Below are 16,949 nucleotides of genomic sequence, written 5' to 3' on the forward strand. Positions count from 1 at the left end.
ATACCAGCAGTCAGACATCCCCCGAGGCCCCGCGATTGGAGAGGGTGCAGGCCGGGCTGAGGGACACCTCCCTGCCCCCCGTGCACAAATTTTGTGCACTTGGCCTCTAGTGTAATATAATACAAGATGTAAATGACAAAATTAAATAAGTCATGGTAATTTTAGGAGGAACAAAAAGCCAGGGGTCCCGGATTGTGAGGGACACCCCTCCTCCCCCGCCGTGCACAAATTTCGTGTACCGGGCCTCTAGTATCCTATACTAATAAAGGGCAAACATGCAAATTGACCGTACTTCCACTACACCTTAAGCCACGCCCACCAGCCAATCAGAGCGACTATATGCAAATTAACCCAACCAAGATGGCAGCCCACAGCCACCAAGCTGGAGCATGCAGGAGGCTTGCTTGCTCCAGTGATAGAGGAAGCCAAGGTTCCCCGCCTGCTGCAGCCCAGCTCTGAGCTCCACTGAAAACAACAAAGTTTCAATTATAGAAGGTAAACAAACCCCCCAGATACCTGCTTTCAGCCAGCCTTGGCCACGGAGCTGGAGCGAGCAGGAGTGGGTTGCCCCTGGCGATGGAGGAAGCCAAGCTTTCCGCAGGCCTCCGCTAAAAGCAACAAAGTTTCAATTATAGAAGGTAAATAAATCCCAGAATTAAAAAAAAAGAAAAAAGGAGAGGCTGGGAGCTTATTTCGGCAGGGTGCTTGGCCAGCCTGAAAACGGCCCTCAGCCCCTCACCCAGACTGGCCAGGCACCCCAGTGAGGACCCCCCACCCTAAAGGGGGTGTGGCCAGCCTGAAAACAGCCATCAGCCCCTCACCCAGGCTGGCCAAACCTCCATGGGGTGAGGGTCCCCACTGGGGTGGACATCCTCCGAGGGGTCCCACACTGCAAGAGGGCATAGGCCGGGCTGAGGGACCCCCCGAGTGCACAAATTTTTGTGCACCGGGCCTCTAGTAATATATAAAACTCTAATATGCAAATCAACTGAAAAGTGGAACGACCAGTTGCTATAATGCATACTGACCACCAGTGGGCAGACGATCAACACAGGAGCTGCTCCCGGTCAGGGCTGGCAAGCAGATGGCGGGTGCCAGGAGGGGCCCCCCGATTGCCCCACCTGCCAGTCACCCTGCAGAGGCAGGTGACTGGCGGCAGGGGGTGGGGCTGGCCAGTGGGCAGCGCCAGGCCGCCAGCCAAGGCGGGTGCCAGCGGGGGTCCCCCGATCGCCCTGCCCATCGCCCCACAGATAGTCCCTGATCGCCGGCCAGGCCTAGGCACCCTACCCTATATATTGAGAATAGTCCCTTAGATTTAAAAATTAAAACGCGGCATGGCTACTCTAACACTGAAAAAACAGAATGATGCAGCGATGACATGTATGGACTCTGGCTTGCATATTTTGTGGTTTTCCCTGATTCTGACACTTATAACTGTGTGACAAAGCCAATTATTTAACTTCTCTCTGCTTCAGTTTTTCCACCCATAAGACGGAGAAAATGGTACTACTGCCTCAGAAGGATCATGTTATGTACTACTTTTTCTAATCAGGGCAAAAAAATGTAGCAGACCGTACAACAGCAAGATGCCTTTCACCTGTATGAAAAGCATGGTCACTGGCGCATGCAGCATCCCAGATTGTGAGAGGGATGTCCAACTTCCAGTTCCCAGATTGTAAGAGGGCACAGGCTGAACTGAGGGGACCCCCCCTCCCGTTCACAAATTTCGTGTACTGAGCCTCTAGTATACTTATAAGACGATACAAATGATGTAGGGAAAGAGCAGTGCTACAGTGTTTTACATTAGAAATCTGTACTATTATTACAGAGCTTTGCTGTCTAGTGTGGTAGCTGTTGAGCTTCTGAAATATGACTAATGCAAATTGAGATGTATTAAAAATGTAAAATATAATCAGGTTTTGAAGACTTAATACCAAAAAAGGTAAAATATCTTAGTAGTTTTCTATATTGATTCCATGTTTAAATGATATTTTAGACAATTGGGTTAAATAAAATATATTGTTAAAGTTAATTTTAGCAATCTCTGTTCACTTTTTTAATGTGGCTACCACATTAAACTTAAAATTACAGATGTTACTCATGTTATATTTCTGTCGCAAGCTGCTGGTAAAAAGAAAAGCACAGATATAGGCTGGTAGAAACAGTCCAGAATGTTACCATTTATGGGAATGGTTTTTGTTTGGTTTTGTTTTTCCTTCTTTCTTTGTTTTTCAGGTTTTATATAAATTATTTTTAGACATTAAAAGCTTTTACACTTTCAGTTTCAGAAGGTCAAGACAATTTGGTCTTTCCCTTTTCATGCTCTGTAGAAAACTAGCTTTTCCAAAGGTGGTAACACTTTAGGGAGGTCATTGAAGGAGTGAAATCTGTCCTAAACAACTGCTCTCAAGCCTGGCTTCTATCACCACGTGAAATGTGCTCATTATCAGATTTTTATGCTGTATCATTATCTTTAAGGTGCTGAAAATAGTTCTGATACAGAAAGTGCTCCTTCTCCTTCACCAGTTGAAGCTGTGAAGCCCAGCGAACATAGCACTGAAAATTTGACTTCTCGAGGAAACACTGAACCTGCAGCTGAGCACGAGTGTACCACTGAAACTGCTCCCATTGCATCTCCCTCATCAGCTCCAAGTACAAAACCAGCTGAAAATGAAAGTGTGGGGACCCAGGCGAATAACAAAGTCACTGTTGAGGTAGCAGAGCCAATGGATATCGAACATCAGGAGCACAGTGCTGACGTGACTTCTGTTCTTGATCTTCCCACGACTACCAAAGCAGAGTCTGTAGATGTTGAAATGGGGGTACCTGAAAACAACCCATCTCAAGTTGAAGGTGATACCAAAGAAAGGGACCTGGAGAAAGCCAGTGAGAAGACAGAGCCTGGAGATGACGATTTGGTGGTGGCTCAGCAGATAAATGTCCAAAGGCCTGAACCCCCATCAGATAATGATTCCAGTGCCACCTGCAGTGCTGATGAAGACGTGGATGGAGAGCCAGAGAGACAGAGGTGAGACTCATTCATTAACTATTCTATCTTTACTCTGTTGGTCACTGACTAAATCAAAGGAATGCTGTTGGCTACAGGGAGTACTCCTGTATAAACATCAGCAAATTAAAGGTAGTGTGTATGCTTTAAACTTTTTTTAAACCAAGAACAATTATGTGATCATTATTTTTTAATGAAAAAGACTATATGTTTTTTACATTAGTTGTTGCATGTGTTCCGTATGATAGCAGAAAAGGGGATTTCATCTGACCAAGTTGTGAACTAAACCACAGATGACTGCCATTACTGGTGATAGTAGTAGGATGTGATGATGAAGGTGGAAGCAAGAGGTATTTGCTCCAGCTATTCTTGCTCTAAGACCCTATGGCCTCACAGCAATGCATACTGTACCCACAGTATTAGATGTAAGAAAATACTGATAGGCCAGTGGTTCTCAACCTTGGCTGCACATTAGAATCACCTGGGAATCTTTTTAAAAATCCTGATTTCTGGGCCTCATCCTCCAGAAATTCTGTTTCTTTGTTATGGGGTGGGGCCACAACATTAGTAACAAAGAATTTCCGGAGGATGAGGCCCAGAAATCAGGATTTAAAAAAGATTCCCAGGTGATTCTAATGTGCAGCCAAGGTTTAGAACCACTGTGATAGGCGAAACATGTTAAGTTTTCTAAAAGCATTTTAGAAAGCACAATTTAAATATAAGTTAATGGTAATTAACTTTTTTATCAGTTAAAATTTTAGATGCTTTATTTGTAATTTAAAATATCAGGTATAATACAAATTAACTTATAAATACTTTTATTCATCCTATATAATAAAAGCCTAATATGCAAATCAATGGAACGGCAGAATGACTGGTCGCTGTGACGAACACTGACCACAAGGGGGCAGACGCTCAATGCAGGACCTGCTCCCAGCCCGCAGGCCCTAGGCCAGCCAAGGCGAGTGCCAGTGGGGGCCCTCCCCCGATTGCCCCGTCGGCCCCCACAGATCAGCCCTGATTGCCAGCCAGGCCTACGGACTCTACCCATGTATGAATTTTGTGCACTGGGCCTCTAGTTAAATTAGTATAAGAATGTATCATCTTTATGGTTTTTATAAAATATTTAAGTATAAAAATGTATATTTTATAGAAATAAATACTACTTTATGTAATACTAGAGGCCCAGTACACAAAATTCGTGCACTGATAGGTTCCCTAGGCTTGGCCAGCAATCAGAGCCAATTGGGGCCTCCCGGCTGCCAGCCAGGGCCTGCCTTCATTCCGTGCCGCCCCCTGGTGGTCAGCACAAGTCCCGGATTGTGAGAGATCGGGAACCGGCAGTCCGACATCCCCTAAGGGGTCCCAGATTGGAGAGGGTACAGGCTGGGCTGGGCTGAGGGACACCACCACCTCACGCACAAATTTCATGCACCGGGCCTCTAGTATCTTGTAAGGTTAATGTGATGTGTGTGTGTGTGTGTGTGTGTGTACGTATTGACTTAGAAGGAATTATGGTGATTATATACAGGGTCTGGCAAAGTAGGCTTATAGTTGTTTGTATGGAAAATAATACAAGAATATACTCTGTTTCACATGCTCACAACTGTAAACCTGCTTTTGCCCCACTCTGTATTTAAAGTCTTAAATAAGAATATGTTGCCGAAACCGGTTTGGCTCAGTGGATAGAGCGTCGGCCTGTGGACTGAAAGGTCCCAGGTTCGATTCCGGTCAAGGGCATGTACCTGGGTTGCGGGCACATCCCCAGTGGAAGATGTGCAGGAGGCAGCTGATCGATGTGTCTCTCTCATCGATGTTTCTAACTCTCTATCTCTCTCCCTTCCTCTCTGTAAAAAATCAATAAAATATATTTGAAAAAAAAAAGAATACGTTAACTTCTCTTTTTATAATTGCCAATTGCAGAATGTTTCCTATGGACTCAAAGCCTTCACTGTTAAACCCCACTGGATCTATACTAGTCTCATCCCCAATGAAACCAAATCCACTGGACCTGCCACAGCTTCAGCATCGAGCTGCTGTTATCCCACCAATGGTAAGTGCTTAAAGTTGCAAAACAAAGACCTGTATATACATTTCTTCTCTCCTTTAATCAGTACTTGATTTTTAAAGAAACTGTGGTATAAACCCTGGCCAGGGAGCTCAGTTTTGGTTGGAGCATTGTTTGATCCCTGGTTGGGGGTGTGTACGGAAGGCAATTGACTGATGTTTCTCTTTCCTCTCTCGTCTCCTCTCTCTAAAAATTTAGTTTAAAAAACACACATGTCCTCAATTGAGGATTTAAAAATATTGGGGTAAAAAACACATGGCATAAAATTTATCATCAGCTATTTTTAAGTGTACAGTTCAGTAGTGTTAAGTATATTCAAATTGTTGTGAAACAGACCCCCAGAATATTTTCATCTTGTAAAACTGAAATTCTATTCCCATTAAACCATAACTTTCCTTTTCCCCCTCTCCCAGCTCCTGGTAACCACTGTTCTACTTTCTGTTTTATGATTTTGACTACTGTAGGTACTTCATATAAGTGGAATATAAGTATTTGTCTTTTTATGACTTGCTTATTTCACTCAGCATAATGTCCTCAAGATTAATCATGTTGTAACATGTGTCTTCCTTTTTAAGATTTATAATATCCATTTTGTTTACTTATCTGTTGGATATGCGTATTAGATTCATTGTGATGATTGATTGAGATGGTCATTTCTAAGAAAAAAACAAACGAAATATAATTCCTTAGCCATAAATATTAATAACTTTTGATTTGTTTGTTTTGCTCTATGACAGTAGTAGAATAAATAGGTAACTAGGTTTTGAATATTTAGAATGAAGTATAGAGTATGGCTAACTTCAGTATATAATTCCAAATCTAGTTTTATTTACATTTTACTTGATCTCTACAAGTTTGATTCCCTTTTGAAAGTGAATTCCAATCTTGGGTATTGTTCTTTTACTTAGTTATGTTCTATCTCCTGCTTTACTTATTGTACCCTAGCCATTTTGGCTCAGTGGATAGAGTGTTGGTCCTCGGACTGAAGGGTGCTGGTTCAATTCTGGTCAAGGGTATGTATCTCGGTTGCAGGCTCAATCCTCTGCCCATCAGGGGCGCGTGCAGGAGTCAACAAATCGATATATCTCTCACATCGATGTTTTCTCTCTCTTTGTCTCTCCCTCTCCCTTATACTCTCTCTAAAAATCACAGGAAAAATATCCTCGGGTGAGGATTAACAAACAAACAAAAACAAAAAATTTGTTAACTGTCTCATATGATAATTGGGAAAAGTTAAGTGTGCACTTGTGATAGGCTCACAAAAATCATTAAACATTTGTTATTCATCAGTTTCTTCAAATGGATATTTATTAAATATCTACCCAGTTCAAGACTGCAGTTAATGCTGTATGGAATATACACATGTTATAATTTCTGACTTCAAAAAAACTTAGAGATTGGTTGTGATCATAAGACATAGAAAAAAATCATAATAAAAGTTAAAATGAACCCAACAAACATGGCTCAGTGGTTGAGGAAGTCACCGTTGACCAGGAAGTCACCATTGGATTCCTGGTCAAGGCACATGCCTGGGTTGCAGGCTCAATCCCCAGGCGGGGGACATGCAGGAGGCAGCCAATCAAGGATTCTCTTTTACCATTGATATTTCTATCTCTCCCTTCCTCTCGGAAATCAATAAAAATTAAAATGAGAGGAAAAAAAATTTTTTTTAAATTTTTTAATTTAAAATGAGAGCTTCCTTCTTATTGAGACATATGAATAAGATTCCACTTAGGAAATAATACTTTGGTTAGACCAGAACACTTCATTTGACTTTTTGTAGCAAAATAGGAAAGGCCATGTTTACATATAAGCCAAAGCACAAAAGTAAGAAAATTATGTGTGTGTTAACATTCAGTGATATTTTTTACATTTATAGTAGCAGAAAATACTATGGAAGTCTTTAGATAACAAGTTCTAAAAAAGTTTAGGTGTCTACTTCCCCAGGATTATTTTGTATTCATGAAATGATGTATTGTCTTAGGGGCTAAAGTAGTTGTTCGTATGGAAAGCAATCCTATATAATAAAGAGCTAATATGCAAATGGTCATCACGCCCTCACTCCATAAGGGCTCAGACACTCAACACTGGGGAGAGGGGAATGGGGACCAGCCAGGCACAAATGAGCTTGTGAGAGAGGAATGGGGACCAGCCAGGCACAAATGAGCTTATGAGAGAGGAATGGGGACCAGCCAGGCACAAATGAGTTCGTGAGAGAGGAATGGGGACAGATAGGCTGTGCCCTGGAAGAGGGACAAGCCCCCCCCCCTGCGGTTCTGGGTGCTAGCGGCTGCGCCTGTACCTGCGGCCCGCGAGAGGGACAAGCCGCCCACCCCGCCGTCTCGGGCACCAGCGGCTAGGGCTGCTGCTCAGGAGAGGGACAAACCACCCGCCCCGCGGTCCCAGGCAACAGCGGCTGGGGCTGCGGCCCGGGAGAGGGACAAGCCGCACGCCATGTGGTCCCATGCGCCTGCACCCCAACCCGGGAGAGGAACAAGCCACATGCCCTGCAGTCCTGGGTGCCAGCGCCCTGTGCCTGTGGCCCAGGAGGGACAAGCTACCCACCCCTCAGTCCCGGGTGCCAGTGCCTGTGCCTGCGGCCCGGGAGAGGGACAAGTCGCCTGCCCCGCGGTCCTGGGTGCCAGCAGCTTCAACCCAGGCGAAGCTGCCCGCCATGGTCCCCTGCGGCTGGCCGCAGGCAAAGCCGGCCCACTTCCTGGGGTGCCTGCGGCCAGCCAGAGGGAGGGAAGCCTGGGTCCCGGGTGCCTGCAACTGGCCGGAGGAGGGAATCCTGGGTCCCGGGTGTAGGGCTAGGCAGAGGCGGTTAGGGGCGATCAGACCAGCAGGGGAGCAGTTAGGGGTGATCAGGCAGGCAGGCAGAGGTGGTTAGGGGCGATTAGGCAGGTAGGGAGAGGAGTTAGGGGCAATTAGGCAGGCAGGCAGGCGAAGGGTTAGGAGCCAGTGGTCCCGGATTGTGAGAGGCAGTCGGACATCCCCCAAGGGGTCCCGGATTGGAGAGAATGTAGGCCAGGCTGAGGGACTCCCTGTGTGCGAATTTCGTGCACCGGGCCTCTAGTATAATAATCTTATCTAATAATAGACAAACATGGTAATTGACCATACCTTCGCTATGCCTCCCATTGGCTAATCAGCGCAATATGCAAATTAACCACCAACAAAGATGGCGGCTAATTTGCATACTGCAGGCAGGGCGGGATAGCGCCATCCCTCCTACCCTGCCGCCATCCGGGCCTGCTATCTGCGACCCGGGGCGGCGGGCGTCCGTGTGCGACCCGACCCGGGGCGGCTGGGCGGTGCAGCAGCGATCGGCCAGCCCGCCCGGCCTCCATCTGGGCGTCCCATGTGCAACCCGACCCCGGGCGGCTGGGCGGGGCAGCAGCGATCAGCCGGCCCGCCCAGGCGTCCTGTGTGAGACCCGACCCAGGGCGGCGCCCCAACCCCCTGATCGGCCCTGCCATGTGCGCGACCCGGGGAGGCGGGGCAGGCACCGAGGGATCGGGCCTGCCATCTGCCATCTGCCTCCCAGGGAGCGGGCCTAAGCCAGAAGGTGGTTATCTCCCGAGGGGTCCCAGACTGTGAGAGGGCACAAGTGAGGCTGAGGGACACCTCCCACTCACCCACCCTCCCCTGCCAGTGCACAGATTTTTGTGCACCAGACCGCTAGTAGATAATAATATGAGAATAAACTGTTTCGTTTACTCACAAATGCAAATCTGATTTTGCCCCACCCTGTATATTATTGAATGGTTAGGGAGAATTGATATGTTAATGAATTAGTTGTGGGAGTTGAAGAGATTGATTCATTAAGGATGACTACCAGTGTCTGGCTGAAGCTGCTGAGGTTCAGTTTTCTAAAATGGAGATCACTGTAGGAGAAGCATTGAGTTTAGAAAATGAAAAGTTCAGTTTTGCATATAGGTTTTGAGGTGCTTTGAGATATCCAAGTGGAGTTGTTAGGCAATTTTTCTAAGTGTAGACTTTGGAGAAAAATGTCTTAGAAATAGAAATTTATGAGTTGTTAACATATAGATGACTTTTAAATTCACAAAAGAGGATACCATTACCTGGTGAGAGTGTAACTGAAAAAACACAGGTTCAGCTGCCTGCCACCACCACAGCCAAACTTGTGAGGCAGGTGCTGGTGCAAAAGGAAAGAGGTTTCATTCAGGTCCCATTTGACCTAGGAGACCTGGGAGAATGGTTAACTCCCGTCTCAAAGACAATCTCTCTTCCTGTTCAAGTCCACCATTATTATAGGGATAGGGAGAGGGGAGGTCTTTATTTTTTTCCCCATTCAGTTATCTTGCTAGCCTTAGGTGCACTTGGTGCCCTATCTATTCATCTTTCTAGCTTTTGGAGTACGCTCAATGTAAGAACCTCCTCTGCTGCCATCTTGGCCAATGGTAGAGACTCCCTGATGCTCCAACTGACTGTCCATGGTAACACCTTCCCCTTCAAAACTCTGGACCCTTGTAATCTTACAAGGATAAATAGATGAAGGTCTCATCTTCTGTAGTTTCTTCCTGCATAATCTTACCTATCTGTGGATCCAGAGATTCTTACTATCTACTAAAAGAAGAGGGGGGTCAGTAATGGAGGGAAGCTTTATATGAGGGAAAAGGATTGCTGTCTGAAGACGGCATATGCGGTGTAGAGGATGGCACTGTGAACAAGCAAAGCTGGTATTCTTGTTTCAAGAGCCAGTGTTGCCGATGGGCTACCAAAGTGAGACCTATTTGGCAGAAAAAATGATCAAGTGCTCAGTGAGGGGTATGCCTAGTCGTGCAGGGGAATTGTCGTGAAATCAGAGACTGGAGAGACTAAGGGGTGGGCATGATCTAATCCTGAGTGGGGCTTCGGGTGGCACACCCAACAGCAGGATAAGTTTGCCAAGGAAGCCACTTTCTGGGAAATGCAAAGGTGTTATCAGTCTAAGCCTGGGCATAGAGTAGAGCAATTGTAAAAAAAAAATAGTAAAAGGAAAAGTAATTTTGTCACTTAGCTTTGGGAGGCGCTGTTCCTTCCTGAAAGCGGAATTTTAAATCTCTTTCACGATTGCAGGTCCAGCTTTCCCTTGCAGTATCAACAGCAGCAGCCAGATCTGAGTCCTCTCCAGGCAGCACCTGCTTTACCCGTGAGGGGTGGATCCAAGGCTTGATTCCCGGGAGCTTTAAGGAAGAGTGTGTTGTCAGCAGGATTATCACAGGGACTGGCCCATTGCTCGGCTAACTGCTGTTCAGGACGAGTCTTTCAGGTTTTTAGTAAGACTCCCAGCTGGAATGGGTGTAAGGGCTCGCCAGATGGGTAATCCAGCAATGAGCAAACTTGTGCAAAATTGTTAGTGTTTGCCCTAAATGTTGTACATATTATTTAATGATTGATTGCTGTTCTAAGTCTAAAGGAGGTGCTCCTAAAACAGAAATTTGGAAGGGTCTCCCATAAACTGTTTCAAAAGGGCTTAATTTAAGCCCCACTTCAGAGTGCTAATCTAATCTGGAGCAAGGCAATAGGGAGTATCTAGTCGCATTTCAAATGTGTTTCCTGGCATATTTCATCAGGATCTTCTTTATTGTATGGTTCATTTTCTTTTTTTTTTTTTTTTGAAGTTTTTATTGATTGATTTAGAGATAGGGAAACATCAATTTGTTGTTCCACTTATTTATGTAATCATTGGTTAATTCTTGTATGTACCCTGATCAGGGATCGAACCCACAACTATGGCATATCAGGATGATGCTCTAACCAGCTGAGCTACCCGGCCGGGGCTTGAGTGGCTTATTTTCTTAGTCTTCCCGTAGATGGCGTCTCCAAGATGCATGTAGTTTCCATTGAGTCTGCAGTGCCTGTCCTATCTCCTGGGAGATTTCTGAAGTAAACAATGGTTCAGTGACACTTTGAATGCTGTAAGGAAGTTGAAACCTAGGGATTATTTCTTTGAGTAGAAGTTTTGCTACCTCATTTGCCTTCTCAGTTCTAGTGTGGTATTCCTCTACCCATTCTGTAGGATGTCAGAGGTTGCTGCTAGTGCCCAGAGGCATGGCAACCATCCTGTTGTCATGTGATCTAGTTTCTTTGATACATAGGGCCATGGGTTGAGGGCTATTTCCCCAGGTCTGGGTTAGTACCCCAAGTCCAATTTCTTGCCTTTCATGAATGTATCATTTGAAAGGTTTTGTAAATTGGGCAGTCCTAATGCAGGAGCTGAAACTAATTTTTCCTTTAAAGTGTCAAATACTACCTGAGAGTCTCTTGTTCATTTAAGAGGTTCTGAGTCTATTCTACAATTCTTTCGCTATACAGTTATTTCGCCATAGGGCCAAAGTTCAGAATAAAAATTAAGCAAAACTGTAATCCCTAAGAATCCACGAAGCTGCCTCCATTTCTGTGGAGTTTTTATTGTAGCAGTGGCTTGTTTTCAATTTGCCATCAAACTCCTAGTGCCCTGTTCCACTTGGAATCCTGGGATCCACCTCCTGCGTGCAGATCTGGGCCTTGTAAAGTGATACTCCATGTCCTCTTTTTGCCAAATGATTCAGGACTTGATGGTATTGAGCAACAGTCTTTGTAAGTATTGCTAGCTATTAGTAAGTCGTCTACATATTGTTGAAGAACTCCCAATTTCAATTGATTATCCCTTAAATACCATGCTAATATTTCCCCAGTATGGTCAGGGAATCCTTAAATCCTTATAGCAACACAGTCCAACAGTATTGGAGCATGGCTTTAGTTTGTGGGTCCTGCCATTCAAAGGCAAATAATAGTTGAGCCTGTTCATCTATTGAGATGCAGAAAAAAACATTCTTCAAGTCTAGGACTGAAAACTACTTGCTGTCCCCAGGCACTGAGGTCAACAAAGTATAAGGGCTGGGCACCATAAGATGAGTGTCCTGGACAATAACATTTATGGCCCTGAGATCCTTACTTTGTACAGAGTAAGACTTTTTGACTGGAAAAATGGGAGTGTTATAGGGAGACTAGCATGGCTGAATTAATTATGATTTTAAGAATTTCTGCAGCCCTGGCTGATTTGGCTCAGTGGATAGAGCGTTGGTCTGTGGACTGAAGGGCCCCAGGTTCGATTCCAGTCAGGGGCGCATGCCCAGGTTGTGGGCTTGGTCTCCAGTAGGGGGCATGCAGGAGGCAGCCGATCAATGATTCTCTCTCATCATTGATGTTTCTATCCCTCTCTTTCTCTCCATTCCTCTCTGGAACAAAAAAAAAAAAAAAAGAATTTCTGCAATAATGCTTGAATTCCCTGTATAGCTTCCTTTTTAAGGTGATATTGTTTCTTCCATGGAATCCATGCTCCTTTTAGGTTAATTTTACAGGTTGGATATTAACTGCCCTACTTGGGGTTCTGTCGGCCCAAAGGCTCAGTCAACCTGCTCGTGGATCTCGGGTGGGAAGAGTCACCTCCATCTCCTTCCAGTATTACCTGGAGCTGGAGAGCATGTTCTGATGGGACTCCCATACATAATTGCTACTTCTCAGGTGAAAAGTTATTTGTGCATGCAATTTACAAAGTAAATCTCAGCCCTACAACCAAACGGGGCAGTCTGGCATGTAGAGAAAACTGTGCGTAAGCTTTTAATCCCCAAGCTGGCATTCTGGAGGTTGAAAGAACGCCTGTTTTTGTAATGTCCGGTCACTCCAGTAACCAACTCCACAGCTGAATTTTTCTTGGTTAGTTTCCCGTATCTACAAGGAAGTCAATTAGCTTGTTCCCTGGGGCTCCTGTGGGGAAATAGGTCAGGAGGTGTCTAGGGGAGCCCCTGGTCCTCCAGATTCGTCATTCCTTTCTAACATTTCTTGGCAAGGGTTTCCATCCTTTTTGTTTTTCTTTTGGGGTTCCAAGGCAGTCCTTTCTCCAATGGCCTTCCTCTTTGCAATAGGCACATTGATTGGCACCTTGTGGGTCTTTCCCTTTTCCTTTCGGATCCCGCCTCTCCTTCTGGTTTCCCGCACTGTTTCTAAGAAAACAGTGGCCTGCTTCAGTGTCCTTGTTTCCCGGGCATGGTAAGATTGAAAGGCTCTGTCCACCAGCTGGGAGGGATTCAGTCCCAACACCCTGTCTAAATGTTTGAGCTTCCTTCTGATCTGCAGGCACTTTGCCCAATAAAAGTCACATTTATCATCCGGACATTTGGGTGGTGAATGGCAAAAGTGGAGGTGATAAGATCTACCATTTTCTGAGGATCCTCCCTGTATGAGGTATTGGAATTCTTCCAGTTCATTAAATCCGAAGTAGAAATGGAGTGTGGGCCTAAAGGAAGCCAGCAGACGGGCCTTTCTGGTTTATTCTGCTTATACGGTGTTGCCTCAAAGGGAATTGTCCTGCTCCGGGTAGGGATGCTCCCTTGCCAAATTGGGTGCCCTGCCAGGTCATTGAGGGGAGACCATTCCTTCATCATACGGGGTGGGGCTGCCCCCCCCCCCTGGCCCTATCTCAGGGGCATCAGCAGCGGGAGTGATGGTGGGGGAAATCCTCCTGCTGCTAACCCTGGGTCCCTCGGTGGCTGGGCGTTAGAGAGACTCATTTCCTCATTCTCCTTTTCTTCTTGTGTCTTTCTATTGGAGGGGGTTTTAGAGCCAGTTCCCTTCTCTGGATCATTAAGTTGTTCCCTTTCTTTGCCGAATCCGTATCCTATAAAAACATGGACACCTGGACATAAGGGATTTCATTTCATTTCCCTAACCATTGGCAAAATAATTCCAACTGTATGATGGAGTAGTAATTTAGGGAACCTATTTTTCCCCTATAGTATAAAGTATACTAGGTGTAGCGGTTAATAATGCAGATTTGTTTCAATAGATGGAGTTACACATATGTTGATATATATGCGATTTGATATATATACTATTTTGTTGTATTGACAACAAGCTTCAAAACTTCATATGTCAAATTTTCTGAAGGTTTTGACATCATAGATATTTTTACACTTAAAAATGTCGAATTTTTTGTCAAAAAAAGACCATTTGCAGGAAGCTTTAATTCATTATTTTGAAGAAAAGTGCTGCTGAAATACTTGGGGAAGCTTATGGTGAACATGCTCCATCTCAAGATACTTGTGAAAGCTGCCTTAAAAGTGATGATTTCGATGTGAAAGACAAAGACAGTCCAGGTCAACTGAAAAAGTTTGAAGACCAACAATTACAAGCATTATTGGATGAAGATGCGTGTCAAACTCAAAAACAACTTGCACAAAGATTAAACATTGCTCAGCAAACAATTTCCAATCGTTTACAAGCAATGGGAAAGACTTTAAAGGAAGGAAAATGGGTGCCACATCAACTGAACGAAAGACAAATGGAAAACCGAAAAGTCATCAGTAAAATGTTGCTTCTACGGCACGAAAGTCTTTTTTGCATCGAATTGTGACTGGCGATGAAAAGTGGATTTATTTTGAGAATCCCAAATGCACAAAATCATGGGTTGATCCAGGTCACCCATCAACATCGACTGCAAGGTCAAATCGCTTTGGAAAGAAGACAATGCTCTGCGTTTGGTGGGATCAGGAAGGTGTGGTATATTATGAGCTTCTAAAACCAGGTGAAACTGTTAATACTGATCACTACCAACAACAAATAATCAATTTGAACCACGCTTTGATCGTGAAACGACCAGAATGTGCCAGAATTACATGGCAAAGTAATTTTGCTTCATGATGACGCACCATCACACACTTCAAAACCAGTAAAGACATGTGAAAAGATCTTGCCTGGGAAGTATTAACGCACCCGCCATATTCACCAGACCTTGCTCCTTCAGATTACCACTTGTTCCAATCGATGGCACACACACTTTCTGAGCAGCACTTCAAAACATACGAAGAAGTGGAAAATTGGATCTCTGAATGGTTTGCCTCAAAACAAGACAAGTTCTATTGGGATGGTATCCACAAATTACCTGAAAGATGGGGGAAATGTGTAGCTAGCGATGGACATCACTTTGAGTAAAGAAGCACTTTTGATGTTTCTCTTGAAATTATCGTGTTTTCTTTGATTACAAAATCCACATTATTAATCGGTACACCTAGTACATAGGCCAAGTAGTGTTACAGTAGAAAACCAATTCCTTCTCAGTCATTAGACCATAGCTGTACAAGGACCAATCTTCTAAAATTCGGGCCAGTGGGCTCCCTTCAGGAGTCAAAACAGAACACCCCAGTGGCACAAAAGTACAAACCCAAAACCATAACCATAGCAAGACCCCAGACAAAGTGGGAACATATGAACAAAAATTGGATCCATAATTCCATTTTTCCAAATGAGTACTCACAAGCACCTCTTAATGTCTTATCTCCTGCCAGCCAGTACCACAGCAGTGCTAGCAGGACCCAAGTGGCATGAAGCCCAAGCGACAGGGGTAGCCTGCCAACCGGTACTGCAAATGATTTTAACAGGACCCAAGTGACACCGAGCCCAAGCAGCATGAAGCCTGAGCAGCAGGGGTAGAGGATCCCTGGTGTGCAGTCTTGGGGTTCTTCTCACCAAAAACCCGTTTCCTTTCACCAGCCAAGCATTTCAGGTGGCTGACAACTAGAGAAGGAGTGCAGGCAAATTCCCCAGGACAAGCTCTTGGCAGCTACTGGGAAGTCCCCACGGTCCCACTGTCCCTGGGCCAGCCTGCCACAGGCTGCTGGGACCCCACCCGATTCCTCCAGGACTTGCTGAGGTCCATGCTATTCCAGCGGAGTCCTCAAAAACTAACTTAACAAAAACAAAAACGGAGGTTTGGCTGCCTACTGCAATGAAAGCCAAACTTGTGAGGCAGGTGCTGGAGCAAAAGGAAAAAGAGGTTTTACCCGGCAGGGTTGCTCAGTTGGTTGAGTGGAGTCCTATCTACACTAATAAAAGAGAAACATGCAAATTGGTATCACTCCGCTACCCTTCCCATTGGCTAATCAGGGTGATATGCAAATTAACTGCCAGCCAAGATGGCGGCCGGCAGCCAGGCAGCTTGAAGTGAACATGAGGCTTGCTTGCTTCAGTGACAGAGGACTCCACCGTTCCCCGCCTGCTGCTGCCGGCCTCAGAGCTTGCAGTTTGAAACATCGTTACAAATAAAGAAGCTAAACAAAACGCCAGAAACCTGCTTTCAGCCAGCCAGGATCTCAGAGCTGGAGTTGAAACAGTGTTTTGATTATCGAACCCAAACAAACCAGATACCTGCTTTCAGCAGCCGAGGTCTCAGAGCTGGAGCCAAGCCTCAGAGCTACAGCTGGCCCAGAATTAAAAAAAGAAAAAAAAAAGAAAAAAAGGAGCGGTTGGGAGCTTCAGTCAACCGCCAGCCTGAAAACAGCCCTCAGTCCCTCACCCAGACTGGCCAGGCACCCCAGTGGGGACCCCCACACTGAAGGGTGTGTGACCAGCTGCAAACAGCCATCATCCCCTCACCCAGGCTGGCCAGGCACCCCAGTGGGGACCCCCACCCTGATCCAGGACACCCTTCAGGGCAAACGAGCCGGCCCCCACCCGTGCACCAGGCCTCTATCCTATATAGTAAAAGGGTAATATGCCTCCCAGCACCGGGATCAGCGGAGCCACGAGGCCTCCCGGCACCGGGATCAGCGTGACAGGAGGCAGCGCCCAAACCCCCTGATCGCCCTGCGGCTCTGTGTGTGACAGGGTGCGGCGCCCCAACCCCTGATCTGCTCCGGTCTGGGGGTGAAAGGGGCGGTGCCCCATACCACCTATAAGCTCTCTCTCTGTGAGTGACATGGGGGGAGCTCGCCAACCCCCCTCTACCCCCCTGCTCTGTGTATGTAAGAGGGGGAGATCACAGAAAGCTTCACATCCACTGTTCTTTTGAGTGAAAAGGGACGGGAGCCTCAACCCCTCCTAGACGGGCCC

General features: G+C 45.7%; 1 protein-coding gene across 15 annotated transcripts in view; it reads left to right on the plus strand.

Annotated features, from left to right (window-relative positions):
• Positions 1–16,949, plus strand: part of NCOR1 (nuclear receptor corepressor 1) — a 238,392-nt gene that overhangs the window by 163,542 nt on the left and 57,901 nt on the right. For all 15 annotated transcript variants that reach the window (XM_023764861.1, XM_023764867.1, XM_023764865.1 and 12 more), the window contains 2 exons: positions 2,479–3,028; positions 4,931–5,060. In XM_023764861.1, the coding sequence (XP_023620629.1) occupies positions 2,479–3,028; positions 4,931–5,060 (680 nt within the window). The remainder of the gene's footprint in view (positions 1–2,478; positions 3,029–4,930; positions 5,061–16,949) is intronic.

The sequence above is a fragment of the Myotis lucifugus genome, unplaced genomic scaffold, assembly GCF_000147115.1.
Source record: "Myotis lucifugus unplaced genomic scaffold, Myoluc2.0 scaffold_355, whole genome shotgun sequence".
Classification (NCBI taxonomy): Eukaryota; Metazoa; Chordata; class Mammalia; order Chiroptera; family Vespertilionidae; genus Myotis; species Myotis lucifugus.